This window comes from Tachyglossus aculeatus, chromosome 15 (assembly GCF_015852505.1).
Source record: "Tachyglossus aculeatus isolate mTacAcu1 chromosome 15, mTacAcu1.pri, whole genome shotgun sequence".
Lineage (NCBI taxonomy): Eukaryota > Metazoa > Chordata > Mammalia > Monotremata > Tachyglossidae > Tachyglossus > Tachyglossus aculeatus.
In genome coordinates this window covers 22,239,898-22,267,617 of record NC_052080.1, presented here as the reverse complement: position 1 = coordinate 22,267,617, position 27,720 = coordinate 22,239,898, and the positions used below count along the sequence as shown (strand labels likewise).

Here is a 27,720-nt window from a genome sequence, read left to right as displayed (position 1 = left end):
TTAACAAATACCATAAAAAAAGAACTTGTTAGGAATTTGAACAATTAGTCCTTAGCTGTTTCGTCTCCAAGCTGAATGGTTTCAAGTCATCCAGGGTACATACCACTGCAGCGACTTCCCTTGAACCTTATACTTTCCATCCTTCTCCTCTCTGCTGGTTTCCTCTGACCCCTCTCCATGTTCTCTTACACTGTAGAGATCAGAACAGAACCCCGCCCGCTAGAAGGGGTCTTACCAGGCTCTTTTGTCATGCATAAATTGTCTCCTGTTGCCATTTGTCAATCTCAGGAATGTAGTCTGGGTAACTTTGTTGCCTTATTTTTACACCCATATCAGAATTGTATGGCATGGGCCAGAGCTTCCGGATGTATTTCCCCTCTGTTATCTTATGTGTGTGTGGTCAAAGATGGCAGTTTACCAAGCGGAAGCCACTCCCTTTGTTCCTGACCCTGCCATTTCTCTGCCCGAGCTTGGGGGAAATGGCAGAGTTGGCACACCCGTCCTTGGCGAGAAAAGTCTGTGTTGCCACTTGCCTGGTGAGTAGGCTGGGCAGGACAGAATCGACAACCTTGCTTTAGCCAAGTAGTGTGCAGTGACTGCTTCGTGCACATTCTTGGCCTGTCACCCTGTAATCGGAGGTCATTAGATAAGCCTGAGAGGACATAGTAGTAATGGTATTTATTGAACACTACTGAATGCAATGTACTTTACTAAGTATTTGCAAGTGCAACAAAAGCACATGTTGCCACCCCTACCCCAGATGCCTGCCGTTTGATTTGGATTCTTTCCCTGTGCCTTTCTTCGTGTCTTTGTTATTATTATTATTATTATTATTACTATCATTGTTATTATTTAAGTGCTTACTCTATGTTGAGCACCCTTTCTAAGCCCTGAGATAAAGACAGATTACTCAGGTTGGATCCAATCTTGGGCTCACGAACTAAGTGTGTCTAAAATGTCTTGATTTCTCTTCCCCTCTCCCCACTCCCATAGGAATGTAAGAATGTATTCTTACAGAAAGTCTGCTAATCCTAGCCAGGCTTAAATACCTGCTCCTCTGCAATGAGGCGTACTTCAGTGCCCTGGTCTGAGCTAAGGCGTATAAACCTGTGGCTCCTACTTTTGTTAGAGGAAGAGAAATCTGTCTTCCCTTTGAATTTCTCTCTTTAAGTCTTTGTACCCATGGTTCCTACTCCCTTTCTCACCAACCACCCAGTTCACAGTGGCACTATGTGTCAAACAGTATTCTAAGTACTGGGGGAGATATAAGTTAATTAGGTTGAAAACAGTCCTTGTCCCACATGGGCTTTCAGTCTAAACAGGAGGGAGAACAAGAGAACTGAGGCATAGAGAATAATAATAATAGTGGCGTTTAAGTGCTTACGATGTGCCAGGCAAGGTACCAAGCCCTGGCAATTGGGAGCTCACAATCTTAATCCCCATTTTACAGATGAGGGAACTAAGGCACAGAGAAGTGAAGTGAGTTGCCTGTGGTCACATGGCAGACAAGTGGCAGACTGGGGATTAGAACCCAGGCCCTTCTGACTCCCAGGTTGGTGCTCTATCCAGTAGGTCATGCTGCTTCTCAGTTAAGTGACTTGGCAAAGGTCACACAGTAAGGAATTGACAGACCTGGGATTAGAACCCAGGTCCTTTGAACTCGCAAACCTGTGCTTTTTCCACGTAGGCCATGCTGTTTCCAGTGAAACAGTTCTGCCTAATGTGACCCACCTTGCCTTACCACACCTGAGCAGAAGGAGATCTTAAAACCATTACAAATCTGGGCACTGGAGAATGTTTGACTTAATAACGGGGAATTGGGAAGCCCAAGCTTTCTTCCAGCTTGAACTGCTGCTGTGAGATGAGAGGTTTGGGAACAGGAAATCACTCTGTGTTCCCCATTTAAAAGGAGAGTGGGGCAGAATTATGGTTCATCTCTAGAGAAAGGTCCTGCTTCTATAGGCATGTTTGACTGGAGCTTTGAAGTTCTCTGATTTTGGGGTTCTATCATTGATGTCTCCACTTAAGCAACTTGGAGATTGGGTTGAGAGGATCAGGACCTCCAGCAGAAATAAGCCATGGGGGCCATGTCTCTGACCCACCAATTGCGGGATGCCTGGATGCCTAGTTTCATGGTAGGTTGCTTCTTGACCAGACCAGCTAGTGGATGAGTGTGAGAATGTGGAGCTGTTGGAGGAGAGGGTGGTGAGTAGCTCATTTGAGCAGAGCTGTGTCTGAAACTTGCCTTGGGTCATGGTGCGAGTCAACTCCCCAGACTTATCTGTTTTGCTTCTTCTTAGGTCCTACAAAAGGAACGATCCGGTTAACCCATATCACGTGAGCTCTGGTTACCTCTTTGCCCCGGCAACTAGCGCCAATGACAGCGAAATCTCAAGCGATGCCCTGACTGATGACTCCATGTCGATGACCGACAGTAGTGTGTAAGTATTTTGCGGCCCAAAACGCCACAACTTGGAAGAGTGATACCTTCCCGTGTCGCTTTTCCATCCAATATCTTTCTTTATTCCTAGGAAGCTCTTTCAGTGGGTTATGCCGCCCTTACCTCAGGTCTGTAAAATGGTAGTCTTCAAGGCAACTAACTTGGAGATGATGAAGCCATGTTGAGTGGAGTCTTTGGGCTGGAAATGATGAAGGCAGTCCTGTCTGCCCTTCAGTACAACTTCCTACTGGCTGGAGCCAGATCATCTGTTTAGAGGCAGTGTTGGGTGTTGATAGAAAGTGGGGCTCGGGCCTGGAGTTGCCATTACTTCTGAGGGATTGCCGGACTATCTCACAAAATGCCCAGAGACTGTCTCGAGTTATCAGCCATTAAGACCTTGTATTATCAATCATATTTATTGAGCAATTACTGTGCACAGAGTAGTGTACTAAGGGCTTGGGAGAGTACCGTGTAATAGAGTTGGTAGACACATTCCCTGCCCAAAATGAGCTTGGTATTAACACCTGTTCACTTGTTTTGTTTTGTTGTCTGTCTCCCCCTTCTAGACTGTGAACCCATTGTTGGGTAGGAACCATCTCTATATGTTGCCGATTTGTACTTCCCAAGCGCTTAGTACAGTGCTCTGCACACAGTAAGTGCTCAATAAATGTGATTGAATGAATGGAGGGGGAGAAAGACAATATAAATGAATTACAGGTGTATACATAAGTGTTGTCTGGCTGAGGGAGGGGTGAATAAAGGGTGCAAATCCAAATGCAAGGGTGATGCAGAAGGAAGTGGGAGAAGCAGAAATGAGAGCTTAGTTGGGGAAGGCCTCTTGGAGAAGATGTACTTTTAATAAGGTTTTGTAAGTGGGGAAAGTGATCCTCTGTTTGATATTAAGAGGGAGGGCGTTCCAGGTCAGAGGCAGGATGTGGGTGAGAGTTTGAGGGAGTTGCTCATACTTTAATGATAATAATGGTATTTGTTAAGGGTTTACTATGTGCCAAGCACTGTACTAAGTGCTGGAGTAGACCCAGGATAATCAGGTCAGACACAAGCCTGTCCCATGTGGAGCTCACAGTCTAAAGAATGTTAGTGGGTTTACAAATCTTTGTCTAGTTTCCCACCCCCCTCCCTCCCTTGACAACCAGGTTGGAGTTCCACCAGGTAGGATAGTGCAAGACAACTCCCCGGGTTCTTCAGATAATGATCCCAACTGCATCATTTAGGCCCCAGAGAGGTTTTGGGATGTTTCCATGGAGCTAAATCAACCAGATAATTGCTCAGTCCTCTCCTTCAAACTTGGGTTGTGCATACACAGCTGCAGTGCATTTAGTGACAGTTCTGATGCTACGTGGAACGACAAGGGGGATTGAAAAGGAGCACATCTCCTCTGGCCGTACCTCTCCAGGGCTCTCGAGAACCTCTCAAGGCGAATTCCGGTTGGTTCTGTGTTCCTTCAATTTAGAAAACTTCCCTCCGGGACGGTCCCATCTGTGAATGTCGGTCTGTCTCTCTCTGAATTACGTAGGAATGTCAGGGTTTGTGCCGAAATTATATCGATTTCCTACCCTCCCATTCTTCCCTCCGTAATTTATTAAGTCTGTTTGCCTCCTGGAGCATGCTTGTCCTGTGACGAACAAAAGCAGTTTTCTGAGTGAAAAGCTAAAGGTCTAATGTTCATTTTTTTCCCCCCTTTCTTGAAGTGTGCGTTAAAGCGATGATACTTGGAGGGGCAGAGCAGTCCCGTGACCCCATTAGATTCTTGGCATTAAATGAAAGAACTAGATCATATGAAGGCTGTTTTCTCTCTGTTGCTGGTTCGATGTGATCATGCGTCAACAGAGCATTGAGGGAGTTAGTCATTTCTGCACCAGCGTAGGGTCACCGGGATTCAAGGGCTGGGATTATACCCTCTCCTCACAGCCATGCCAATTGTGAGCTTTCTACAGAGGAGCGCCCCGAGTGAGAAATAAAGTGTGTGGTGGATGAAAAGCTTAACTGAATCAGCCTTTCAGCCTATTGTTAGTCTAGGGGAGCTTAGAGGGGATAAGAGGGTAGCAAGCCGCTTTGAAATTTACTTGAACAAGTGAATAGGCGCTCCCCATAAAGCCGGGCATGAAAGGAACCCTGGCTGTTTTTTCCTGCCAAAACAATGGTCAGTGCGGGCTGTGAGGAGCTTGGGGAAGCTTGGCTGATTGAACTGTGGGAGCTTCAACTTTGGAGAGGGGGAAGTGGGGGATTGGAGGAGGTCGTGGGTGGGGGTTTTTTAAAATCAGGAGTTTTTTGGACCTGTGAGAGGCAAATGCAGGAAAACAATCTTATCGGCTGGAAAGGATCCAACCTTCGGCCTGCGAGCTTGCTAGTTGGGGAAGGGACCTGGTTAGGTGATGTGGGGAGGGTCTTTTTCACACACTGGACCCCCTCAAGTATTAGTTTAGCCAGAGTCTGAGCATCCAAGTGGGAGGGGCTGGAGTACATATGCTGGGGGCAATTAAAAGAAAACAACCCCCCCTACGCCCCCTTCCCCCCAACTTTTTTACTTTAGTTTTTCATCTAACCCACCATGCTACAGTGGCTGAGAACTTTGATTCCTACAAAATAGAGTGGAGAACAGATTGTGTAACTCTTTGATACCTTGAAAGTCTCAATAAAGGACTTCGGGGTGAGGAAAGTTGACTGTCCAGCCCCCAGCAGCGTCTTTAAACTCCACTTTAAACCATAGGACGTTTTAGACCTTAGGACGTTTCTGTCCTGAAACCCCACTTTCAAACATAGGACGTTTTAGACCTTGGGACGTTTTTGTTGCTCACAGAGGACCCAGCATTGAATTTAGCTGAGATTCATCGTGAGGTCTAAAGACAACAGCAGATTCCTTCCTTTTCAGAGTTTGGCATCGAATGTTGAAAGTTGCCAAATATCCTGAAAGCCAAGTGGGAAATGTTTGGGTTGTTTGTGTGTTATGTGAGGAGGGGGAAGAGAGGAAGTTGTTGAGCTTTCTTTTGCACTGTTGAATTTGGTAGTCAGCGTCCTACAAACTGATCACTTGCATTTCCTGATAAAGGAGAGAGAAGAGATTTTTTTTGTATTTGCTTATATCTTATTTATGGATTTACTTTGGACACAGGGGACTGCAGCTGAGCGAACTTCAAATATTACCTTATCTTACAAACCAGGCTTTTGATGTTGGCAAGATCAGAGACTGGCTTCAGAGTTGTTGCCAAATGAAGTTGGGAGTGAATGCATATGCGCATAAAGTCTGATATTTCAAAGCAGCAGTAAAACTGCACACAGGTTAGGTCGGGCACTTCTGAGTCAAAGGACTAAGCTAATTAAATGGCAACTAACTGGAATACAGACTTCAAAACCAGTGTTCCCCAGAAGCAGGCTGGCTAAGCACCAGGCTAGTTAGCTAAAATGTTTAGCTATAATATTTAGTGTCTAAAACTCCTCAGCCTTACGGTTTTTACTGGCCAAGAACTGATGGCCAACGTTTTGACCTGGAGAAAGGGAAAAAGTGAACGAGTATTGGAGAAGTACCATAGCAGTGTGAGGGCTTGGGGAGGAAAATTGACTCTTTAAGTGTCTATCCAGGTTCCTTGAAGGCTCCTGGAAGTCTGAGTGTTGAGGGTGGTTGCTTAGTCTGGGGAGACTGATTTTCCTTTTGCATTGCTCCGTTTCCTTGTAACCCATAATCGGGAGGGGAAGAAAGGAGTTTTGTTTGATCGAGTCTGGTGGTCTCAAACATTTACTGAGCACTTAAAGTGTGTAGATGTGCAGGGCACTGCACTAAGCGCTTGGGAGTGTACAATACATCAGAGTTGGTAGACACATTCCCTGCCCACAATGAACTTACAGTCTAGAGGTTTTCTCTTTGAACTGTTGTTTCTTCCACTCCATGCTTCCTCTCTCTTCTTCCTTTGGCCTTGAGAGCGCTGGGGGTTTGAAGGTGAAAGACATGTCTGAAGTCTCTGAACCCTCAACCTCTGCAGAACTGAGTCTCTTGGGGACTCTGAGGCTCCTAGAGGTCTTGGGGAAGGCGGGAAGAGTCGTAGCTCTGTCAGAATCCAGTGGGAAGAAGGGCACTCATTTGTGGGAGACAGATTTCCTCTGGCTGCACCGAAACAAACCTCAGACTGGCCCCTCAGCTCCTTTCCCTGCTCCACCACAGAGGGACCGCTTGGACCTTTAGACAGTGAAAGAAACTCCCTTGAGTCTGGCATCTTGGAAGAGGCTCCTGCGGGTCTTCCCCAAGAAGTTGGAAAACACTTTTCCAAGATGGCATCACGACAGACCCGAGGGGTGGGGTGCATACACGGCCTGAGGTGGAGATGGTGATCAGGAAAGCAGCGGCATGCTCTTCACAGCTTTCCCTGCATTCTCTTTTAGACTGTGAGCCCACTGCTGGGTAGGGACTGTCTCTATATGTTGCCAACTTGTACTTCCCAAGCGCTTAGTACAGTGCTCGCACACAGTAAGCGCTCAATAAATACGATTGATGATGATGATTCTCTGAGGCCTGGTTCCGTGGGCCTCTTGGGCTGGGAGGATGAGTGGTTGGCTAAAAGAAGCATGAAGACTTGGAAAGGGAAAGGACATGCTTCTGGGATACTAAGGAGAAGTAGCAAGGCGTGGTGGATACAGCATGGCCTAGGAGCCGGAAGGACCTGGGTTCAAATCCCGGCTCCGCCACTTGTCAGCTGTGTGACTTGAGCAAGAGACTATACTTGACGGTGCCTGTTACCTTATCTATAAAATGGGGATTAAGACTGTGAGCCCCATCAGGGACACAGACTGTGTCCAACCTGATTAGCTTCTATCTAACCCAGCGCTTAGTTTAGTGCTTGGGACCTAGTAAGTGCTTAACAAATAGAGTAATAATAATAGTAGGAACCAGCCAGGAAGTAGAGGTGGAGTGGTTTGCAGCTCCGTCTCTGGTGACAACTGTTAAGGAGTTGGAACGGCAAGCTGGCCCAGTGGTCTAACCATTGATAATAATAATAATAATGATGGTATTTATTAAGCACTTACTTTCATTCATTCATTCAGTCGTATTGAGCGCTTACTGTGTGCAGAGCACTGTACTAAGCGCTTGGGAAGTACAAGTTGGCAACATATAGAGACGTTCCCTACCCAACAGTGGGCTCAAGTCTAGAAGGGGGAGACAGACAACAAAACATATTAACAGAATAAAATAAATAGAATAGTAAATATGTACAAGTAAAAGAGAGTAATAAATATGTGCAAACATATATGCAGGTGCTGTGGGGAGGGGAAGAAGGTAGGGCGGGGGGGATGGGGAGGGGGAGAGGAAGGAGGGGGCTCAGTCGGGGAAGCCCTCCTGGAGAAGGTGAGCTCTCAGTAGGGCTTTGAAGGGAGGAAGAGAGCTAGCCTGGCGGATGTGTGGAGGGAGGGCATTCCAGGCCAGGGGGAGGACGTGGGCCGGGGGTCGACGGCGGGACAGGCGAGAACGAGGCACATTGAGGAGGTTAGCGGCAGAGGAGTTGAGGGTGCAGGCTGGGCTGTAGAAGGAAAGAAGGGAGGTGAGGTAGGAGGGGACGAGGTGATGGAGAGCTTACTATGTGCAAAGCACTGTTCTAAGCACTGGGTGAGATAGAAGGTGATCAGGTTGTCCCACGGGGGGCTCACAGTCTTAATCCCCATTTTACAGATGAGGGAACTGAGGCACAGAGAAGTTAAGTGACTTGCCCAAAGTCACACAGCTGACAAGTGGCGGAGTCAGGATTTGAACCCATGACCTCTGACTCCAAAGCCCAGGCTCTTTCCACGGAGCCACACTGCTTCTCTCACCAGACACTCCTTAGTATTTCTGTGCTCTTCCCTAGTCCGGCCTGGCCTGTGCTGCCATTCAGAAACCCCAAGTGGACTTCTGTTTCTTAGTAATGAAGCCATTGGCCTTGACCAGCATCCTTTTGATTGTAAGTCCTTGAGAGAGTTTTTATACAGTTTCGGCTGTACTCTCCCAAGTGCTTAGCACAGGTCTCAGTGCACCCTCAAAGTTTAATTAATGCTATTGATTGACATAATAATAATAATAATCATTGTGTATGTTAAGTGCTTCCTATGAGTCAAGCACTGGGGTAGATACAAGATGATCAGGTCAGATGTAGTCCCTGTCCCATATGGGGCTCCAATAGGAGGGAGAAGAGGTATTGAAGCTCCATTTTACAGATGAGGAACCTGAGGCACAGAGAAGTGAAGTGACTTGCCCAAGATCACCCAGCAGGCCATTGGAGGATTAGAACCCAGGTCCTCTGACTCCCAGGCACCTTCATGCTCCTTCCACTAGGCCATGTTGCTTCTCCACTCTACTCAAGGAGATCGGAGGAGTGTGAAAAATCACCAAATCAGTGTTATTTGATTGCTTACTGTGGGTACAGGACTGTACTTAAGTGCTTGGGAGAGTACAAAAGAGTCGGTAGACATGATCCCTGCCCTCTGGGAGTTTACAGTCCATTGCCTAGAACACTGGGTCTAACAGAGTGCCTTACACAAAGGTCAGGTGCCAATTGCCAGACATCCAGAGCCTGCCAGGTAGCCACCAGTAGTAGAACTCATCCTGCTCAATTTTTTTATGCCATCCATTCCCCTATTTAGTAATTGTGGTATTCATTAAACACTTCATATGTGCCAAGAACTCCACTCTGCCCTGGGGATGATAGTGTATGCAGATCGTGTGCATGAGGCTGTTAGTCCAGGAGGGAAGGAGAAAAAGTATTTTATCTCCATTTTACAGATGAGGAAACTGAGGCACAGACAAGTTAAATAACTTACCCAAGATCACAAAACAGGCCAGGTGGCAGAAATGGGACTAGAACCCAGGTCCTCAGATTCCCAGGCCGTTGCTTTTTCCAATAGGCCATACTGCTTCTTTTTCTCTTTTCCCCAACCCCCTCCAAGTGAGGAAGCGAAGGTCTACCTGCAGCCAACAACCTTACCTTCTCCCACCCACTTTCAAGAGGTCTGTGAAAACCCACCATGAAGGAAATAGTTCCGAAGAGGCAGCAGTCAGGCAATGTACTGCAGCTTCTTGCCTCGGTTTCTGGCTTCTCAGAGATGTCAAGATATCACACATGTATAAGTGTGCCCAAGACACTCTCCCTGTTTCCCCAGCCCTTCCCATCCAGCACTCACACCATGTTCCCCAGGTTGGGTGGGCTTGGGTGAGGTGTGTCCTGGGTTTATATGTCACCTTGAGTTAAGGGGCTTCGAGGTCAGAAGGGATAAGGTGGTCTCCTCAAAAGAGCAGAGTAGAGATGGAGATTTTATTCCTTCTAAAACCACATCAGTAGATCAGTATTATTTATTAGGTGCCTGCTGGTAGCAGAGGATGGTACTAGGGAGAGTAGAGTTAGAAGGCATAGAGCACTGGTCTGGGATTGCTTGTTCAAGCTCTCATCCTATCCCGTCTGGACTACTGTATCAGCCTCCTCTCCGATCTCCCATCCTCCTGTCTTTCCCCACTTCAATCCATACTTCACACTGCTGCCCAGATTGTCTTTGTCCAGAAACGCTCTGGACATTTTACTCCCCTCCTCAGAAATCTCCAGTGGCTACCAATCAACCTGCGCATCAGGCAGAAACTCCTCACCCTGGGCTTCAAGGCTGTCCATCACCTCGCCCCCTCCTACCTCCCCTCCCTTCTCTCCTTCTCCAGCCCAGCCCGCACCCTCCGCTCCTCTGCTGCTAACCTCCTCACCGTGCCTCATTCTCGCCTGTCATCATCATCATCAATCGTATTTATTGAGCGCTTACTATGTGCAGAGCACTGTACTAAGCGCTTGGGAAGTACAAATTGGCAACATATAGAGACAGTCCCTACCCAACAGTGGGCTCACAGTCTAAAAGGCCTGTCCCGCCGTCGACCCCCGGCCCATGTCATCCCCCGGGCCTGGAATGCCCTCCCTCTGCCCATCCGCCAAGCTAGCTCTCTTCCTCCCTTCAAGGCCCTACTGAGAGCTCACCTCCTCCAGGAGGCCTTCCCAGACTGAGCCCCCTCCTTCCTCTCCCCCTCTTCCCCCTCTTCATCCCCCTCACCTTACCTCCTTCCCTTCCCCACAGCACCTGTATATATGTATATATGTTTGTACGTATTTATTACTCTATTTTACTTGTACATATTCTATTTATTTTATTTTGTTAATATGTTTTGTTTTCTTCTTTGTCTCCCCCTTCTAGACTGTGAGCCCACTGTTGGGTAGGGACCGTCTCTATATATTGCCAACCTGTACTTCCCAAGTGCTTAGTACAGTGCTCTGCACACAGTAAGCACTCAATAAATACGATTGAATGAATGAGAGGACCTGGGCTGTAATCCCGGTTCTGCCACTTGCCTGTTGTGCATCCTTGGGCAAGTCATTTCACTTTTCTGTTCCTCAGTTTTCTCATCTGTAAAATGGGGATTCAGTAACTGTCCTCTTTCCCCTTCAGACTGTGTCCCTATGTGGGACAGGAACTGTGTCCGACCTGAATATTTTGCATCTACCCCAGCATTTAATACAGTGCTTGGTATATGGTACATGTATTTTAATTATTATTCTTGTTTCTTCTTCTTGTTGTTGTTGTTACTTTTGTTGTTACTGTAACTCCCTGCACCCAAATAGCTTATAATTAACATCTCCATAAGGAACATTTTGGGAGGAAGGTAAAGGAACGGGACTGAAATAACATCCTCCTTGTTTGTTTCTATAACTATTCAATTATATCTGTGCTTGTAGGTTTGTCTGGAAAATCTTATGGAGTTCACACCTTTCCCTGTCCCTTCCACACCTGAAGATTGTCTCCAGTTAGTCATGCCCCAAGGGCAGAGGCAGGAAAACTCTGGCCTACCCATTACATAGCTTTTATAAACCATTATTCACCTAACTCACTAGATTGTAAGAAATCTACTGTGGGGCCTAGTGGGTAGCGCATGGGCTTAGGAGTCAGAAGGACCTCGGTTCTAATCCTGGTTGTGCCACTTGTCTTGTGACCTTGGGCAAGTCACTCTACTTCTCTGTGCCTCAATTACCTCATCTCTAAAATGGGATTAAGACTGTGAGCCCCATGTGGGACTGGGACCGTGTCTAACCTGATTAGCTTGTATCTACCCCAGTGCTTACTATAGTGCCTGGCATGTAAGTGCTTATCAAATACCGATAATATCACTAAATCCGTGGTACTCTCCCAAGTACTTAGTACAGTGCTCTGCCCAATGGTCCTCATTGTATACTGCTCATCGATCCCTTTTTCTGTTTTCTTCCTCCTAATGATATTTCATTTTGTAACTATCTTCCCCATTAAGAGTGTAAGCTCCTCAAGGGCAGGCATTGTTGTATCTGGTATTGTAAGCATCTTGTACAGCGCAAGCAGTGGGTGGTCAAGGTATGCTATTAATTGATTAATTTGATGAGAATGCAAGACGTGAGAGGCCCAGACTAGTGCATCTATCCCAGGAGGCAGGACTGGAGGTGCTTTTTAATCTTGGATTTTTGTTTTTCTTCACTCCGGTTTGATTGTCAATGATGTTAATGACATTTATTGAACACTTACTGTGGGCAAACAACTGTACTTAAAGCGCTTGGGAGTGAACAGTGCAACAGAATTAGTGGACATGTTTCCTTCCCTTAATAAGCTTAGAATCTAGAGACTCGGGTCTCCCTACTTGCCTTTCTTTTTTTAAGTGCTTACTATGCGTCAAGCACTGATTTAAGCACTAGGGTAGTTACAAGGTCAGATAGCACAAGCCTGGGAGCCAATCAATCAATCAATCATATTTATTGAGCACTTACTGTGTGCAGAGCACTGGACTAAGCGCTTGGGAAGTACAAGTTGGCAACATATAGAGACAGTCCCTACCCAACAGTGGGCTGGTCCTAATCCCAGCTCCTTTACTTGTCTGCTGAGGGATCTTGGGCAAGTCACTTTGCTTCTCTGTGCTTCAGTTTTTTCATCAGCAAAATGGAGATTCAGTACCTGTTCTCCCTTCTGCTTTGAGTGTGAGCCCCGTGTGGGACCTGTAAGTGCTAAACAAATACCACAGTCATCGTCATCAAGCATCACGAGCCCACACTGATTCCCAAAGTCCTAATTTACCCATCCATCTTTTGCCCCGGTGCTGCTGAGCACCTTCTTTTATGGGTGGAAATGCTGCCATCCGACTGGGCAATGGAAGGGGTGATTGAGGCAGATTTTATGGGGAATCTCCTGCTGGAGGCTGTGGAAGTTGGGTTGGGCTCCCTTTTGCAGACTGGCGTAGATGTGGCAGGGGACCACATCTACGGTACCGTTCTGGAATTTCTGCCCATCACCTGGCTCTGAACACACTGCCCGATCTCAAGAAAGACACTTCAGTCTCCTTGAAAACGGGGGTTGCCTTCCCCTACCTCCCAGGACAGGTGAGGAAGCAGCATGGCCTAGTGGAAAGAACACGGGCCTTTGAGTCGTAACTGAAGCACAGGTCCTCTGATCTATAAAATGGGGATCAGGACTGTCAACCCCATACAGGACAGGGACTCTGTCCTACCTGACAACCTTGTATCTACCCCAGCCACTTAATGCAGTTGCCTGGCACATAATAAGTGCTTAACAAATACCAATAAAAAAAAAAAAGTGAGATGATAAATGTGAGAGCACTTCTGGAATAAAAGCACTGTATAAAATGAAGGTGTCAACCTCCTAGTGCCCATAAATTTGGCCGTTGGGTTAACCCCATGACTGTGTCCCCCTAACTTACAGGGATGGCGTCCCCCCTTACAGAGTCGGGAGCAAGAAGCAGCTTCAGAGGGAAATGCATCGGAGCGTGAAGGCCAACGGGCAGGTTTCTCTACCTCATTTTCCGGTGAGTAACTTTCATTCATTCATTCAGTTCATTCAATCGTATTTATTGAGCGCTTACTATGTGCAGAGCACTGTACTAAGCGCTTGGGAAGTACAAGTTGGGAACATATAGAGACGGTCCCTACCCAACAGTGGGCTCACAGTCTAGAAGGGGGAGACAGAGAACAAAACAAAACATATTAAGAAAATAAAATAAATAGAATAAACATGTAAAAATAAAATAAAACTTGGAGTAAGAGGAAGTGGAGGGGAGAAAACATCCAAGCTGAAGGGATTACCTCGTGCTTTAAAGGAAGCCTATTCTCCGAATCATTTACCTGCCCCCCCCAACACTTCTACCACCCCCGAGAGCTCGGTCAGTCGAGTGGGCACTGAGGGATCTGGTGTGCCAGCTTCACCCTCTAGGAGTTTATGTGGGGGTGGGACTTGGGTGCGGGTGGAGCTTTAGTGGGGACTGGAATGGTGCCATGTTGGTCTCTCGTGTGAACACAGATGGAGCCCTTTTCTGTACCAAAAAGGAGGGAAAATGCGATGATTGTGTGCCACAGAGGAAATCGAGGAACCTGGTTGTCCTTTTGCAGGTCCTACAGGCCATTGGTGGGGAGAAATTAGCATTCAGCTCCTTTAACAAGTCCCAACCATTAGACCGGGAATGCCAGGGGGTGGGATTCTTGGAAACTCAGAGGACTCGGGTGACTGGATCTGACCCAAACCAGTTGTGAAGGGAAACCTGTCCTATCTTGTTTCTTTGTGTCTTCGGCTTGGAATTGCGAGCCAAACCAGCTTTTCTTTTCTTCCGCTCGGCTCCCTCTCCTGTCTGCTCCAATTCTGCCCTTCAGAGACCCTCTCGCCTCAAGACTCTCAGGCCACTGACTATTGGCCAAGGAAGCATGATGTTTCTCAGGCAGGAAGGAGGATTCCTTTACAGCACGAACTTTTGGGTGGCTACAGGGAATCCAGTTGGGCTTGTTTTGTTGCTTTTCGAAAATTAACACATTGAATTGCTAATTCCAATGCTGCCCTGACCGTGGGGATTGTGGCTGGAATGAGCCGCTCTCTGAAAAGTGTTTACCGAGACAAGTACAAACTTATCTGGTCTTTAAAACGAACGTGCTAAGATTCCTTTCCTGACGGCCCCAAGCAGCAAGGCGCTTTCTTCCGGGGGTGCGTGTGTTTATATGGAGCAAAGTTCTGTAGTCCTGGCTTGTGAATTAGATTATTTTGTCCTGGGGTGTGCAAATCGACTTGTTCCATAAGGCAGTGCTTTGATCAGGGACTGAATAGAGCCAGTTTGTGTAAGGATGACAATTTCCAACAGAGTAGCCTCTTTCTTCCCTCGCATCAGTTCTGGAGCTAAGCGGTTGCTGTAGCGAGGCCTGCCTCAGCTGCTAGGGCTGATCCTGGCCGTGTCAGTTTGGCTGTCCGCTTCAAAAAGAGCGAGAGAGTGGGAGAGTCCAAGGGAGAAGGGCTGAGGGGGCAGGGGGCAGGTGGGAGGGTGAGGGGTGGGGGGAAGATGACAGGAAGAGAGCTCGCTCGCTCGGTGGTGGGTGGACTCCATGTTTGCTGCTTTTGGCAGGAGTAGGCTGTGCCTTTTTTATATGCTCTTCTTGATTTGGAGAGATGTTCCCTTTTCCCTTGATAGATCAGCTTCAGGCAGCCAAACTCAGCAGTGTTCTGCTCCTCGCCTGCAGCAGCTTTCTTCATTTTCTGTACAAAGAGCTTTGGAGGGTGGTGGCAGGGAGGGGGGGAGAGCTCTCTAGGACACTGTTGAGACAACACTACCTCAAAGATGCCCAGTGTGGAGCCTGGAAATAAATTACCACTTTTTCTCTGATCTGGAGCTGTTTGACTTTTTTTTTCTTCCTTCCCTTTCTCCCTCATCGCCCCCCCTGACCCCCCACTTCCCTCCAAGTCTTATTTTTGTAATTTCCAACTCCTTTCTGTTTATTCTCCACTTCTTATTCCTGGAGTTGGTCTCTTCCCCTCCCACCTCACAGGGGCTGCTGCCTCTCTCCCTCTCTCTCTTTCTCTCTCTCCCTTTCTCTCTCTCTCTCTTTTTTGATGTTTGACAACAGTCTTTGAAGATTTTCTACTTCAGAGTAGCTACTGATGGGCTGGTTGTACTACAGAGAGAGCAAGCAGGGCTCCTCAGAGTGAGACCAACTGCTACTGCCAAAGGCAAACGCCAGTGGAGAGAATGCCACTCTGTGAGCCCCCAGCACCCGCTCATAAAAGTCCCGAGCAGCTCGGGCATCTTGGCGATAGTCTCTACATCCAAACATGGAGACGCCACGAGCGGAGCGGGGCTGGGGACAGCCAGCTGCCACCGTGTGCCTGGCCCGCTGACCGTGGCTTGTCCACTCTCTCCCCCGCACCCTTCAGAGAACCCACCGTCTTCCCAAGGAGATGATCCCCGTGGAACCGGCGATCTTTGCCGCCAAGCTGATCTCCCGCCTGGAGAAGCTGAAGCTGGAGCAGGAAAGCATGAACAGCCTGGAAGCCAGGTTGCAGCAGATCAAGGAGGTAGGGTGATTGCGTACCCCCGTCCCGGTCAGCCCTGTAAATGCAGAGTGCGGTGGGGCTCCCCCATGTCCCATTTCGGGGGCACATTGGGCCAAGGGGTTCTGCTCCCCTGGGCAGGGATGGGTTCGAACTGTCTTGTGCCACTGTTAATTCTATCTACCCACCTGTACCCTTATCTCCTTCCCCTCTCTCCCCCCCCACCATTGCCATCTGGCGATGCCCCTTCCAGGATGAAGAGAAGGAGGGCTCAGAGTTGCCCAGTGGCATCCAGCTCGGCCGGGAGCCGGGAACTCCTTCCCACTCCCAGCACCCGCTCTGTCTCCTCCCCGCCGGCCGTTATGAAGAGGACCCCCAGGCGATCCTGGACGACCACCTGTCACGCGTGCTGAAGACCCCCGGCTGTCAGTCCCCCGGGGTGGGCCGTTACAGCCCCCGCTCCCGCTCCCCCGATCCCCACCACCTCCCGGGGCGGGGCAAGCCACTGTCATCCTCCTCGACCGGTTGCACGCTTGGGGGCAAGGGGTTCGTAACCAAACAGACCACCAAGCACGTCCACCACCACTACATCCACCACCACACCGTCCCCAAGACGAAGGAGCAGATCGAGGCCGAGGCGGCTCAGCGGGTCCAGGGCTACCGGGCGGGCGGTGCCGATTATTACTGCTACGCCAAGTGCAAGAGTCCTGCCAAGGGAACGGAGCTGCCGCTGGTCCCCGGAGAGCAGTTAGGGTAAGTGGCCAGGGAATCCCCCTCCCCATCCCCCTGACCAGAGTCCCCCTGGCTAAAAGAAGAGCTGACGGAAACTGAAGAACTGGGGAAGAGTAGCCTTAGCTACCAGATAAGCGCTCCAGCTTCCATTGGAAGCTTTGGTGTTCACGGGTGGGGAGGGGTCCTTGGAGGGCAGGATGGGGCGGGGTCCCCCTCTCCCCGTCTCTGACAGCGGAAGCTAACTGGATCTCTGGATCCGGGGGGTGCTGTCCGTCCTCCTCACAGAATCAGCAGAGGCAACACCGTGAACAAGCGTCCCGGCAAGACAACCGACCCAGGCCCGGCCGCCACGGCTGGGGAAGGAGGGGGCCTGCCCCTCGCCCCGGGAATGCCCCCACTCCCGGCGGACGAAGCCGACAGGTCCCAGAATGTCTGGCAGTGGATGCTGGAGAGCGAAAAGCAGAACAAGCACAAGCCCCACAGGTACATTGAGCTGATGGGGATGTTGGTGGGGTCTCTTTTTGCTGAAGCCTCAGGACAAATGAGACTTCTTTCCCCTGCCCCTCAGGCGTTCAAAACCCAGGCTGCTCCAGCCGCAAAAATATCTCTCTTTGGAGATCACTTTGGTTGAGGGGCGGGCTTGATTTTTTTTCTCTACTAGGAAGAATGTTTGCTCACTGAATTTATTTCTCCTTGCGCACATCTGCTCACTCTTTCTGTGTCTCTGTCTCTCTGCCTCTTTCCGGCTCTCTGTCTTCTCTGTTTCATCTCTTTCTGTCTCTCTTTGTCTTTCTCTGTCTCTCCCTGTTGCAGTGCCCAAAGCACAAAGAAAGCACACCCTTCGGAGACTGCCCGTAGCACCGCCAATGACCGGCCCGCTCGTCACCACCTGTGGGGAGGCAGCGGAACCCACCCCCGTACGGCCCAGCCAGCCCACCCCTTTGTCCAGGACCCCGCCATGCCCCCACTGACGCCTCCCAACACCCTGGCCCAACTGGAGGAGGCATGCCGCAGGCTGGCTGAAGTGTCCAAGCCCCAGAAGGCCCAGCGGTAAGTGGAGAGGGGAGGTTCGAGTGGGTCCTGGAGCCCAGTGGTCACCCCTGCTTGGCCGCCTTCAGCTAGAGAGGAGTCTGGGGCTTCTCTGGTGGCAGACTGGAGAGCCATAGGGAAGCAGGGACCCTGAGCCAAGTCCTGCAGGCCCCAGCTGGGGCACTGAATGATCCCCTTCCCTGGAGAAAGCCCAACAACAGGGTAGGTTGGGCAAGGCCTCAGTAGGAGACAGAGGGAAGGTCCCCCCCACCCCCAAAGATAAGATCATTCTCATCAAAGAATGGCTAAAGTTAGATTGGAGGGGGAAGTCTGCGGTGACAGAGAACATCTTTGTGCCGCCTGGGCCGTCTGCTCCAGTCAATCAGTCAGTCATATTTATTGAGCGCTTACTGTGTACAGAGTACTGTTCTAAGCACTTGGGAGAGTACAATATAACACACATGCCCTGCCCACAATGAGCACACCGCTGGGATCCTCCTGGCTTCTTTCTTTTGGTTTGAAACTGTTGGAGACCCTTCATACCCTCCTACCTTTTAATGGCAGTGATGCTCCATCCCTTGTGCACCTTGGCTGGACCCCTCAGGAAGGACGGTTGGTGACCCCTTGTTCCGGGGTGAGAGAGTTGCTGGCTCTTACCAACTTGTTCCAGGGCACAGGCCGGCAGACTGCTTGTCGAGGAAATGGTGCTTAGCAGACTCTGTTCTCACACGTGTGGGTGTGTCTCTCCTCCTAGGTGCTGCTCATCGAATCAGCAGAGGGATCGAAGCCACTGCCTCGGGGCCGATGGGGGAGTCCTACCCTTCTACAGCACTGGCCTTGTCCCAGAAGAGTGAGTGTATATATTCCTCCAGCATTACTCTCCCACTTCTCAATGAGGGTTTTGTCTCTTAATTCATTGGCATGGGCTGTCTGTGTTGCTTGAACGATCTGGGTTATTAACGGGGTTGCTGCAGTGTAAACAGCGTCCAAGGCACTCCCCCTACCCTCCCAAATGCACACAAAATCTTCTCTCGAACTTACATTCCCGTCAAGTGGACAAAGACAATTAGTCTTGTTCTAGGATGGTTCTTTTTTTTTTTTTTTTAACAAGAAATCTGCGAACAGAGGTCTAAACTGGCCTAAATAATTAAAGTTTTCTTTCTCCGCTCCTTCTTTAAGATGAAGAGGCTATGTTTGAAGTCTTGACTAAACCACCTGACTGGAGCCTTTCATTTTTAATTGGTTGACCTTAAGTCCGCCAGCTGTCTAAGCCGGCAGCTTTGTTTCTGAAGCCCCTCCACAAAGACTTAGAGCAAATTAGGAGGATGAAATTACTGTGGACAAACACTTGCTGGCCTCCTGACATGCTGAGGAGCCACGGTTTCAGAAGAGGTCTTGGATTGGGCTCGGAGCCATTTGCCGCTCTCTCGTTTTTCTGTTTCGTGGAGAATCCCGTCCCGCCCCCTTGGCCTCGTCAAATCGTTTTATTGGCCACTTGCACTGCTCCACCCCAATTATCGTAATCATTGTGTTATTTGTTAATTGCTCACTATCTGTCAGTCACTGTCCTGAGCGCTGGGGTTGATGAAACAGTCAGGTCGGACAGAGTTGTTTTCCCCCCCACGGCTCACAGTCTAGAGGGAGGGAGAGCAGGTACTGAATTCCCATTGTACAGTTGAGGAAACTGAGGCCCAAAGAAGTGATTTGCTCCATGTCACGCTGCAGGGAGATAGTGGGGCTAGAATTAGAGGTCAGGTCTCCTGACTGCCGGTACTGTGCTCTTTCCTCTGGGCCGCATTGCTTCTCCATTCCCAATTCTGACTGATTTTTCGCTTGGGAAAGATTTGGTTCTCTAGCAGGGCTATTTAGAGCTTGATTCAAGCTTTCCTTCCTTCCTCTCTCCCCAGCCCTTGTCTCTTTCTCCCCCCCTCACCGTTCCCCCTCCACTCATATCCCCCCACCCCCACTGCCCTTCCACTATCTTCACATAAATCGGAGGGAATGTTTAATTCCGTGCGATTCACAGTTCCTCAGATTTGGGGAAGTCCTGTGTGAGCGAGTGGAGTGTCCATATGAAGCAGACCCAATCTGGTCCTCATCCCAGTGATGGTGACCTGAGATGTTTGTGGAGGAGGACGACACCCTGGCAGCCTAACTAGTTGTTTATGGCCCTGGTTTGAAACGCCCATTGACTGTGCCACTCTGAACCTGTTGCCTTTCATCTTATTTCAGTCACAAAGAGCCAAAGAAACTGGCAGGTGTCCACACCCCTCATCCCAGCGAGCTGGTGGTCACTTATTTTTTCTGTGGAGAAGAAATTCCATACAGGAGGATGCTGAAGGCTCAGAGTCTGACACTTGGCCACTTTAAAGAGCAGCTGAGCAAAAAGGGAAATTATAGGTAAGCACCGTGTGGCTTCTTTCTTCTCTGAGTTTGTTTGCTTAGGACCAAGGGCCAAAATCTTGAGAGGCAAGTGGGTGGGGAGGGAAAAACCTCAAAAGTACCTTTTGAGGGCGTCTGAACTGGTTTTATGTGCCATTTTGGGGTCCCTGGGCTTCCTTCCCTTCCAACAGAAGCAATGCAGTCATGATGGAGAAGGTGTTGAAAGGCATGTGGAGAACGTGGGCATTTTGGCTGGATTCTCTGACCGTCTCCCCTGTGAGCCTTGAAGAAACAGCAATTCTGGCCCTGGGGCCCTCCCCTAGGCTCCACCCTGGTTTGAGGAGGGTTTCAGCTGTTGTGTTTCAGCTATGGTGACATGCTGAGAAAGGGGAAGGACATTTTCCAGCTAATTCAGGGCACCTTGTACTCTGCCTCTGTCTCCTGGATTATCCAGGGAACTGCCACCTTCTGATGGTTGGGATAGGTGGCTCGGAGCATCTTTTAAAGAAGATAGAGGAGGGTACTACTAGGTCCGCTAAGGATTGGGCAGCATCTTGGCACTCCCTGAATTTCAGGTGCTTCGTACTCTCTTTCTTCCTCTGACTCCCAGCACTCATTCAATCTAGGGATGGTGGAGAGGAGGGCAACTTGCTTGGACCCTGAGAGTATTGGGGGTATGAGAGGATCCTATATCTACTCCCTGCCAGACTCGGCTCTTTTTCCCAAGAAAGATCCTATCCGGCGTTCAGAGCAGATTTACAACCAACTCACCTGGAAATAGCAAGATGGTCTCCTGGGATAGGAGAAGTCAGTGTGGGATTGCGGGATGCCGGTTACTTCCTCCTGGCTTCAAGGGGTCTTCATCGGCAGGTGTCCACCGCTCTCCTCCTCTGGTCCGGGGCGGGACAGAGACGGGACCCTTGGGGATCTCTTTGTGTCAGGCTCCTGTCACTGGGGGCCACTGCAGGTCAGGACATGCAGGCTCCTTTCCCTCCCTCCCCCGGAGCGAGGGAAGATCAGCTTTATAAGCAGGAGCCTCCCAAATCCTTCAGAAATCCTCTTGGAGTGGATTTATGCCTCATCAGAGAGTAATTACTCTGAGAAAATGTTCCCCGGGATTGACACGCAGGGATAGCTGTCTCTCCATTCCTCTCCCTTTTTACACCTGGGCAGAGACACACACCAAAATTGGAGAATAACTTGGGGTCCTGCCCAGCACCTTTATTCCATTTTTTTTTTTATCTTGAACAGACACAAGGTGAAACTAATTACACCAATGTGTGTACCTCCGGGGATTCATTTTGATCTAAGCCCTGACTCTTGGCTAGGCTTGGAGTGAAACTGCAGGTGACCTTCAGGGGAAGACGCTAACCCAGGCTCTCTGGACATCTGGCATTGATTTCTCTTTAAGGCACACTTAATAAGCATGTCTTTGAAGCCTTTGCCTTTCATTTAAAGCACAAAGACGTGCACAAATGGTTCACTCTCAAATTCTTTATTGATTGGATCAGGCTGAAGCTTGGGCACCTCCAAAGGCCCTTATCATTGCCTTTATGGACCAATTGGTGTGTCCAGCTACACATGGAGAGATGAAGGTTGTAGGGGATTCCTGAGGCCTCCTCTTAAAAAAAAAATGAATCCAGCCATAACCCTACTACATCGGGATTTCATTCAGTTGTATTTATTGAGCGCTTACTGTGTGCTGAGCACTGTACTAAGGATTTATCTGGGTCTCAAACAACAACCAAGTTAAAAATAAAGTAATGGAGGAGTGGGGATGGGAAAGAGAAACGTAGCTGGGGTTGGGTAATCTGAGCATGGCAAAAGTTCAAAAGAGGAAAAAAAAGGGCAACGCCAGACTTGCCAGAGAATATCTGTGCCAGATGTCCGAGAAAGCAAAGTTTGCCACATAAAACATATTTCGTTGGAAAAGCCCGTTTCTGCAAGAGAAGAAGGGCAGTACAGCTTGTTTGAAGACCTTGTGGGGGAGGATGCAGTTTCCTTTCTCCTCCAAAATAAGGTTGCAATTATGGAAAAGGTCAGAGCGTGTTTGCGCAAATAAAGCTGCAGTGTTCCAACAGCGTCTGAGCCCCATTGCAGTTCTGAAGGGTGTGAGATTGGGGGCCGGGGATGGGGGTGGTGAAGAAAAGGACTCTGCAGCTGGCTTTAGTACCAGCCAAGGAATGAAGCAAGCAAGCATCCTTCCAAATGCACCATTCTCATCACTACCCTGTTAAAAGTCTAAGTGTGTGGGGGGTTCGGGGGGCAGGGGCTAGGAGTTTGCAGATCTCTGGTGCTTCTCTGCAGCTGGGAATACTAAAAACATGGTACCTTGGCTAAACACAGCTGTTTCTCTTTATATAGCCTTATCTCCCTTCAAAGTATTTGCTTCTCCTTTTATTAAAAGAGGGGAGAGAAATCCAATTGTAACGTGGGGAGGCTCACTTTTTTTTTTTAACTCTAAGCATGCAAACCCCCTAAAACATCACAAAAAAGGACAGCTACACCTCACTCTCTTTCCCTTCCCCTTGGGTTACGTGATCTTTAACCCGTCATTGGCTATCATTGACTAAAAGGTACGGAGCCACGGAGTCGCTGCCTTGAATCTGTGTGAGGGTGCTTCGCTGGCCATGAGACAGATAAGGCAAAGCCAGGGAACTTCTTAAAGCAGCTATCGGGCAGAGGCTCACAGCCCTCGGAAATCCCCCACCCTTCTAGAAGATATTCATTTGTGCAGATGCAATTAAACATTGCCTTGAATGGGGGAACTCGGCAGGATGAAAGAGCCTTCAGTCAAAATACAAAATGGTCTGATATGGCATAAAAGAAGGGTCGGTACCATTTGACACTGGAGGAAGAGAGGGTTTCCAAAAGGAAGGGATTGTGTGTGTGTGTGTGTCCGTCATTGCCCAACCTGTGTGTGTGTCCCCTTCATTGTCTTATCTGGATGTCAAGTGTTACAACTTGAGACCAAAACAAGTTTCTTGCATGAGAACACTAGGAATGAAGGCTCTGAGGGTGGATGGGGAGGAAGAGGGAGGAATCTGAGTTTCTTTCTGGTGAAGTTAATGGCTTGGTTAGAAATAGGAAGGTTGGCCCGGTTTGCAGTATGAAGGACAGTCAAATCAGTCATACTGAGTGCTTAAAGTGTGCAGAGCACTGTACTAAGCCCTTGGGAAAGTACAATATAACAAACACATTCCCTGCCTACAGTGTCCCTCTTGGTAACCTAGAAATAGGAAGGTTGGCCGGGTTTGCAGCATGAAGGACAGTCAAATCAGTCGTACTGAGTGCTTAAAGTGTGCAGAGCACTGTACTAAGCCCTTGGGAGGGTACAATATAACAAACACATTCCCTGCCTACAGTGTCCCTCTTGGTGTAACCCCCTGAATATTTCAGGAAGCCTGATAAGGGGAAAACGGGGACCCTTCACTAAAATTGCCTCCCTCAAAGTAGCCATCTTTTCTCTGTGTGGTGGACGAGGGCACTTCTCAGAAGCAGCTTAGCCTAGTGGAAAGAGTATGGGGCTGGGTTCATATCAGCGGACCTGGGTTCTAAATCCGGCTGTGCCAATTGCTCTGCATTTCTGGCTGTGTGACCTTGAGTAAGTCACTTAACTTCTTTGTGCCTCAGATTCCTCAACTGCAAAATGGAGATTCAACACCTGCTCGCCCTCCTACTTAAGACGGTGAGCCCCAGGCAGGATAGGGACTGTGTCTGACCTGATTTGTACCTTCCCCAGCACCTAGAACAGTAATCGACACATAGTAAGTGCTTAACAACTATCATAAAACAGACAAAACAACCAAATGGGAAAAAAAGTCCTCTAGATAAATGCTCGTGGTGATTACACCTCTGATCAGAGTCTCTTAAGCGTTGCTAGTCTGCAAAAAATTGTTCCCAAGGTGTCCAACTGTGACCTTCCTCGTTTCTGAGTCACTCAGCCAGAAATGCAGAGCAATTGTTATATTGTACTCTCCCGAGGGCTTAGTACAGTGCTCTGCACACTTTAAGCGTCTGGGGTTGTGGGATGAGTCTCAGCTGCTGTCCAGATGGGTCAATCAGTGGCATTTGAGTGTACAGTATAGTAGAGCTGGTAGAAACGATCCTTGCCCACAGGAACTTTTGGTCTACAGGCCTTCACTCACCCTGGCAGATTTTTTTCAGGCATTTTAGGACTTGATGGTGACATACTATGTAAAGAATGTACGGAGAACACCATTTCACCTCATTTCAATTTTCCTTTTAAGGTATTACTTCAAAAAAGCCAGTGACGAGTTCGACTGCGGAGCTGTTTTTGAAGAGATTTGGGAAGATGACACAATACTGCCAATGTACGAAGGAAGGATTCTGGGGAAAGTAGAAAGAATCGATTGAAGTTTTTGTTTTTTTATTGGGGTTTTTTTTTTGTCTGAAAAAACTGGAAACTAAGTGAAAGCTATGTTCTGGATGCAACACTTTGAAGGAAAATTGAACCAATGAAGAAGAAAAAGTCGTGGAAGACTTACCAAATCAGCCTTAGAAGAGGGGGAAAAAATGGCATTCATTATTCATGAGCTGGGTTCTGTGAAGACCCCTGAACTATTTATTAAAAACATAACCACTGTTGGCTATTGAAGATGCAAACCCTGTTTGAGAAAGACTCTTTACATAATATATGACTTCCCACAGATTGAAAAATCCATGGACTAAGAGAAACTGTGTATAGCTTACCTTCACAGTAATCCTTACTGATATTTATTGAACTGACCATTTCCCTTAAGTCCAATTTTTTGGATATGCTGCTTTAACAATGGAGAGGGGAGAGAGAATGTTTTTGACTAAATTTGGTTCTCTCCAGACTTGGGGTGAAGGTACAAGTGCATGAGTAATTTTGTTTCTGAACAAGAAATTCGGTCGTGCCTCGTATTTCTCCAAGTTTGAGAAACTTTAAAAATGGTACCCTTCAATTCACTCATCCAGAAATTGGTGCGTTTTTAACCTATGCTGCTGTCAGTGGTAATAAAAAGGTCTTAAAGGGTTAGCTGTTGCAATGTAAGTGGTGACATGGAAACAGCGTATGCTTTGTTCTAGGGTTGCTGGGTGTGTGTGTGTGTGTATGCATGCTTATAAAGAAGGGGTTCTAGGGTTTACAGCCAGGGGCTGCCTCTTCAGTACGTTATCTGCCCTTTCCTCGCCCTTTGAGTGAAATAGAGGAGAAATCTGGCAAGTCATATCACACCGGACAAAAGCAACTGAATCATCTGTCGCGTGTTGGTTGACCTCGATCATGGGTGTGTGTGTGTGTGTGGTGACTTAGAACATTGTGTGTGTCTGGTGACTTAGAACATTTTGTGTGTGTGTGTCTCTGGTGACAGAACATTGTGATTTTGTGTGTGTTTGTGTGTGTGCGATATGACAGACCATCCTGTCCAGAAACACCAGGTGAAACCCTGGGGGTTTTAACTTGTGTGTCTGGTGACAGAACATTGTGATTTTGTGTGTGTTTGTGTGTGTGCGATATGACTTAGACCATCCTGTCCAGAAACACCAGGTGAAACCCCGGGGGTTTAAACTTGTGTGTGTGTGTGTGTGTGTGTGTCTGGTGACAGAACATTGTGATTTTTGTGTGTGTTTGTGTGTGTGCGATATGACTTGGACCATCCTGTCCAGAAATACCAGGTGAAACCCCGGGGGTTTAAACTTGTGTGTGTGTGTCTGGTGACAGAACATTGTGATTTTGTGTGTGTTTGTGTGTGTGCGATATGACTTAGACCATCCTGTCCAGAAACACCAGGTGAAACCCTGGGGGTTTAAACTTGTGTGTGTGTGTGTGTCTGGTGACAGAACATTGTGATTTTGTGTGTGTGCGATATGACTTAGACCATCCTGTCCAGAAACACCAGGTGAAACCCCGGGGGTTTAAACTTGTGTGTGTGTGTCTGGTGACAGACCATTGTGATTTTGTGTGTGCTTGTGTGCGATATGACTTAGACCATCCTATCCAGAAACACCAGGTGAAACCCCGGGGGTTTAAACTTGTGTGTGTGTGTGTGTCTGGTGACAGAACATTGTGATTTTGTGTGTGTGCGATATGACTTAGACCATCCTGTCCAGAAACACCAGGTGAAACCCCGGGGGTTTAAACTTGTGTGTGTGTGTCTGGTGACAGACCATTGTGATTTTGTGTGTGCTTGTGTGCGATATGACTTAGACCATCCTATCCAGAAACACCAGGTGAAACCCCGGGGGTTTAAACTTGTGTGTGTGTGTGTCTGGTGACAGAACATTGTGATTTTGTGTGTGTGCGATATGACTTAGACCATCCTGTCCAGAAACACCAGGTGAAACCCCGGGGGTTTAAACTTGTGTGTGTGTGTCTGGTGACAGAACATTATGATTTTGTGTGTGTGTGTGATATGACTTGGAACATTCTGTCCAGAAACACCAGGTGAAACCCCGGGCGTTTAAACTTGTGTGTGTGTGTGTGTCTGGTGACAGACCATTGTGATTTTGTGTGTTTTGTGTGCGATATGACCTAGACCATCCTGTCCAGAAACACCAGGTGAAACCCTGGGCGTTTAAACTTGTGTGTGTGTGTCTGGTGACAGAACATTGTGATTTTGTGTGTGTGCGATATGACTTAGACCATCCTGTCCAGAAACACCAGGTGAAACCCCGCGGGTTTAAACTTCTGGGCTCATTGTAGATGTTCTAGTCATACCTGTTGCTAGCACATCCTCCGCCCAAGCTTCCCGGGCCCCCCATCCCACCTATTTCCCTAACTAGATCCCCCAAGAAACACTGCACGACGCTTAAAAAATTGACCCACCAACCCCCCACCCCACAAAGATGTATGAAGTTGATACTTGGCAGCATTCTCACCCCCGCCCCCCCCCCCATGACCTTGACGTTGATGTTTGGGTTTTGTTGTGTTAATCTGTGCATCCCGTTTGCCAATGCTACCTTGTACAATACGTCTGTATATATTGATTGTATGGTGAAAGATTATTAATACACTATCTCTAGTGTTTGAAATTGACTCGGTACAGTACCTGTGCCTGCATGGTCGTCGCGCCATTGATTTGCCCTATATTGAGGGCTCAAGCTCTCCCTTGGTTTTTTAAAGGGGTTTAATGTATAAATATATTTTATGCCTTTTTATTACGTCTTGTACTCATGACTTTTGCCATGGCATTTTTTGTTCTACTTATACTGTAAATTATGCATTATAAAGAGTTTCATTTAAGGAAAATTACTTGGTACAATAATTATTGTAATTAAGAGATGTAGCCTTTATTAAAATTTTATATTTTTCAAATTAACTTTGCCTCTGAATCCTTTTGCCGGGGAGCAAGTAGGTCTTATTTTTAAATAAGCGGGTTGGAGGTCTAGGCTTTTTACGTAGGGCTTGGCAGTGTTATTGCAGCGTGGCTCAGTGGAAAGAGCACGGGCTTGAGAGTCAGAGGTCATGGGTTCAAACCCCTGCTCCGCCAATTGTCAGCTGTGTGGCTTTGGGCAAGCCACCTGACTTCTCTGTGCTTCAGTTACCTCAACTGTAAAATGGGAATGGAGACTGTGAGCCCCCCGTGGGACAACCTGATCACATTGTAACCTCCCCAGCACTTAGAACAGTGCTTTGCACATAGTAAGCGCTTAATAAATGCCATTATTATTATTATTGTTGTAAGGATCAGATCCAGGGGAGGTGGGTGGGACCAGGCAGGGCCATGAGTGGTCCTGGGGATGTGCTAGTGGACAGAGGAGGTGGAAGGAGCTGTGTTATTCTGATCCCCCGACCCCGGCCCACGTCCTGC

At 48.2% G+C, this 27,720-nt stretch overlaps 1 protein-coding gene across 1 annotated transcript in view; it reads left to right on the top strand.

Moving 5' to 3' along the window:
• The window catches only part of AXIN2 (axin 2), a 34,636-nt gene extending 7,408 nt beyond the window's left edge, over window positions 1–27,228 (top strand). The window contains exons 2-10 of the mRNA XM_038757231.1: window positions 2,301–2,441; window positions 13,181–13,283; window positions 15,665–15,805; window positions 16,035–16,534; window positions 16,799–16,996; window positions 17,327–17,563; window positions 18,297–18,392; window positions 19,775–19,942; window positions 24,175–27,228. Coding sequence (XP_038613159.1) covers window positions 2,301–2,441; window positions 13,181–13,283; window positions 15,665–15,805; window positions 16,035–16,534; window positions 16,799–16,996; window positions 17,327–17,563; window positions 18,297–18,392; window positions 19,775–19,942; window positions 24,175–24,301 — 1,711 coding nt within the window. The 3' untranslated portion in view covers window positions 24,302–27,228. The remainder of the gene's footprint in view (window positions 1–2,300; window positions 2,442–13,180; window positions 13,284–15,664; window positions 15,806–16,034; window positions 16,535–16,798; window positions 16,997–17,326; window positions 17,564–18,296; window positions 18,393–19,774; window positions 19,943–24,174) is intronic.
• Window positions 27,229–27,720: the final 492 nt, after the last annotated feature.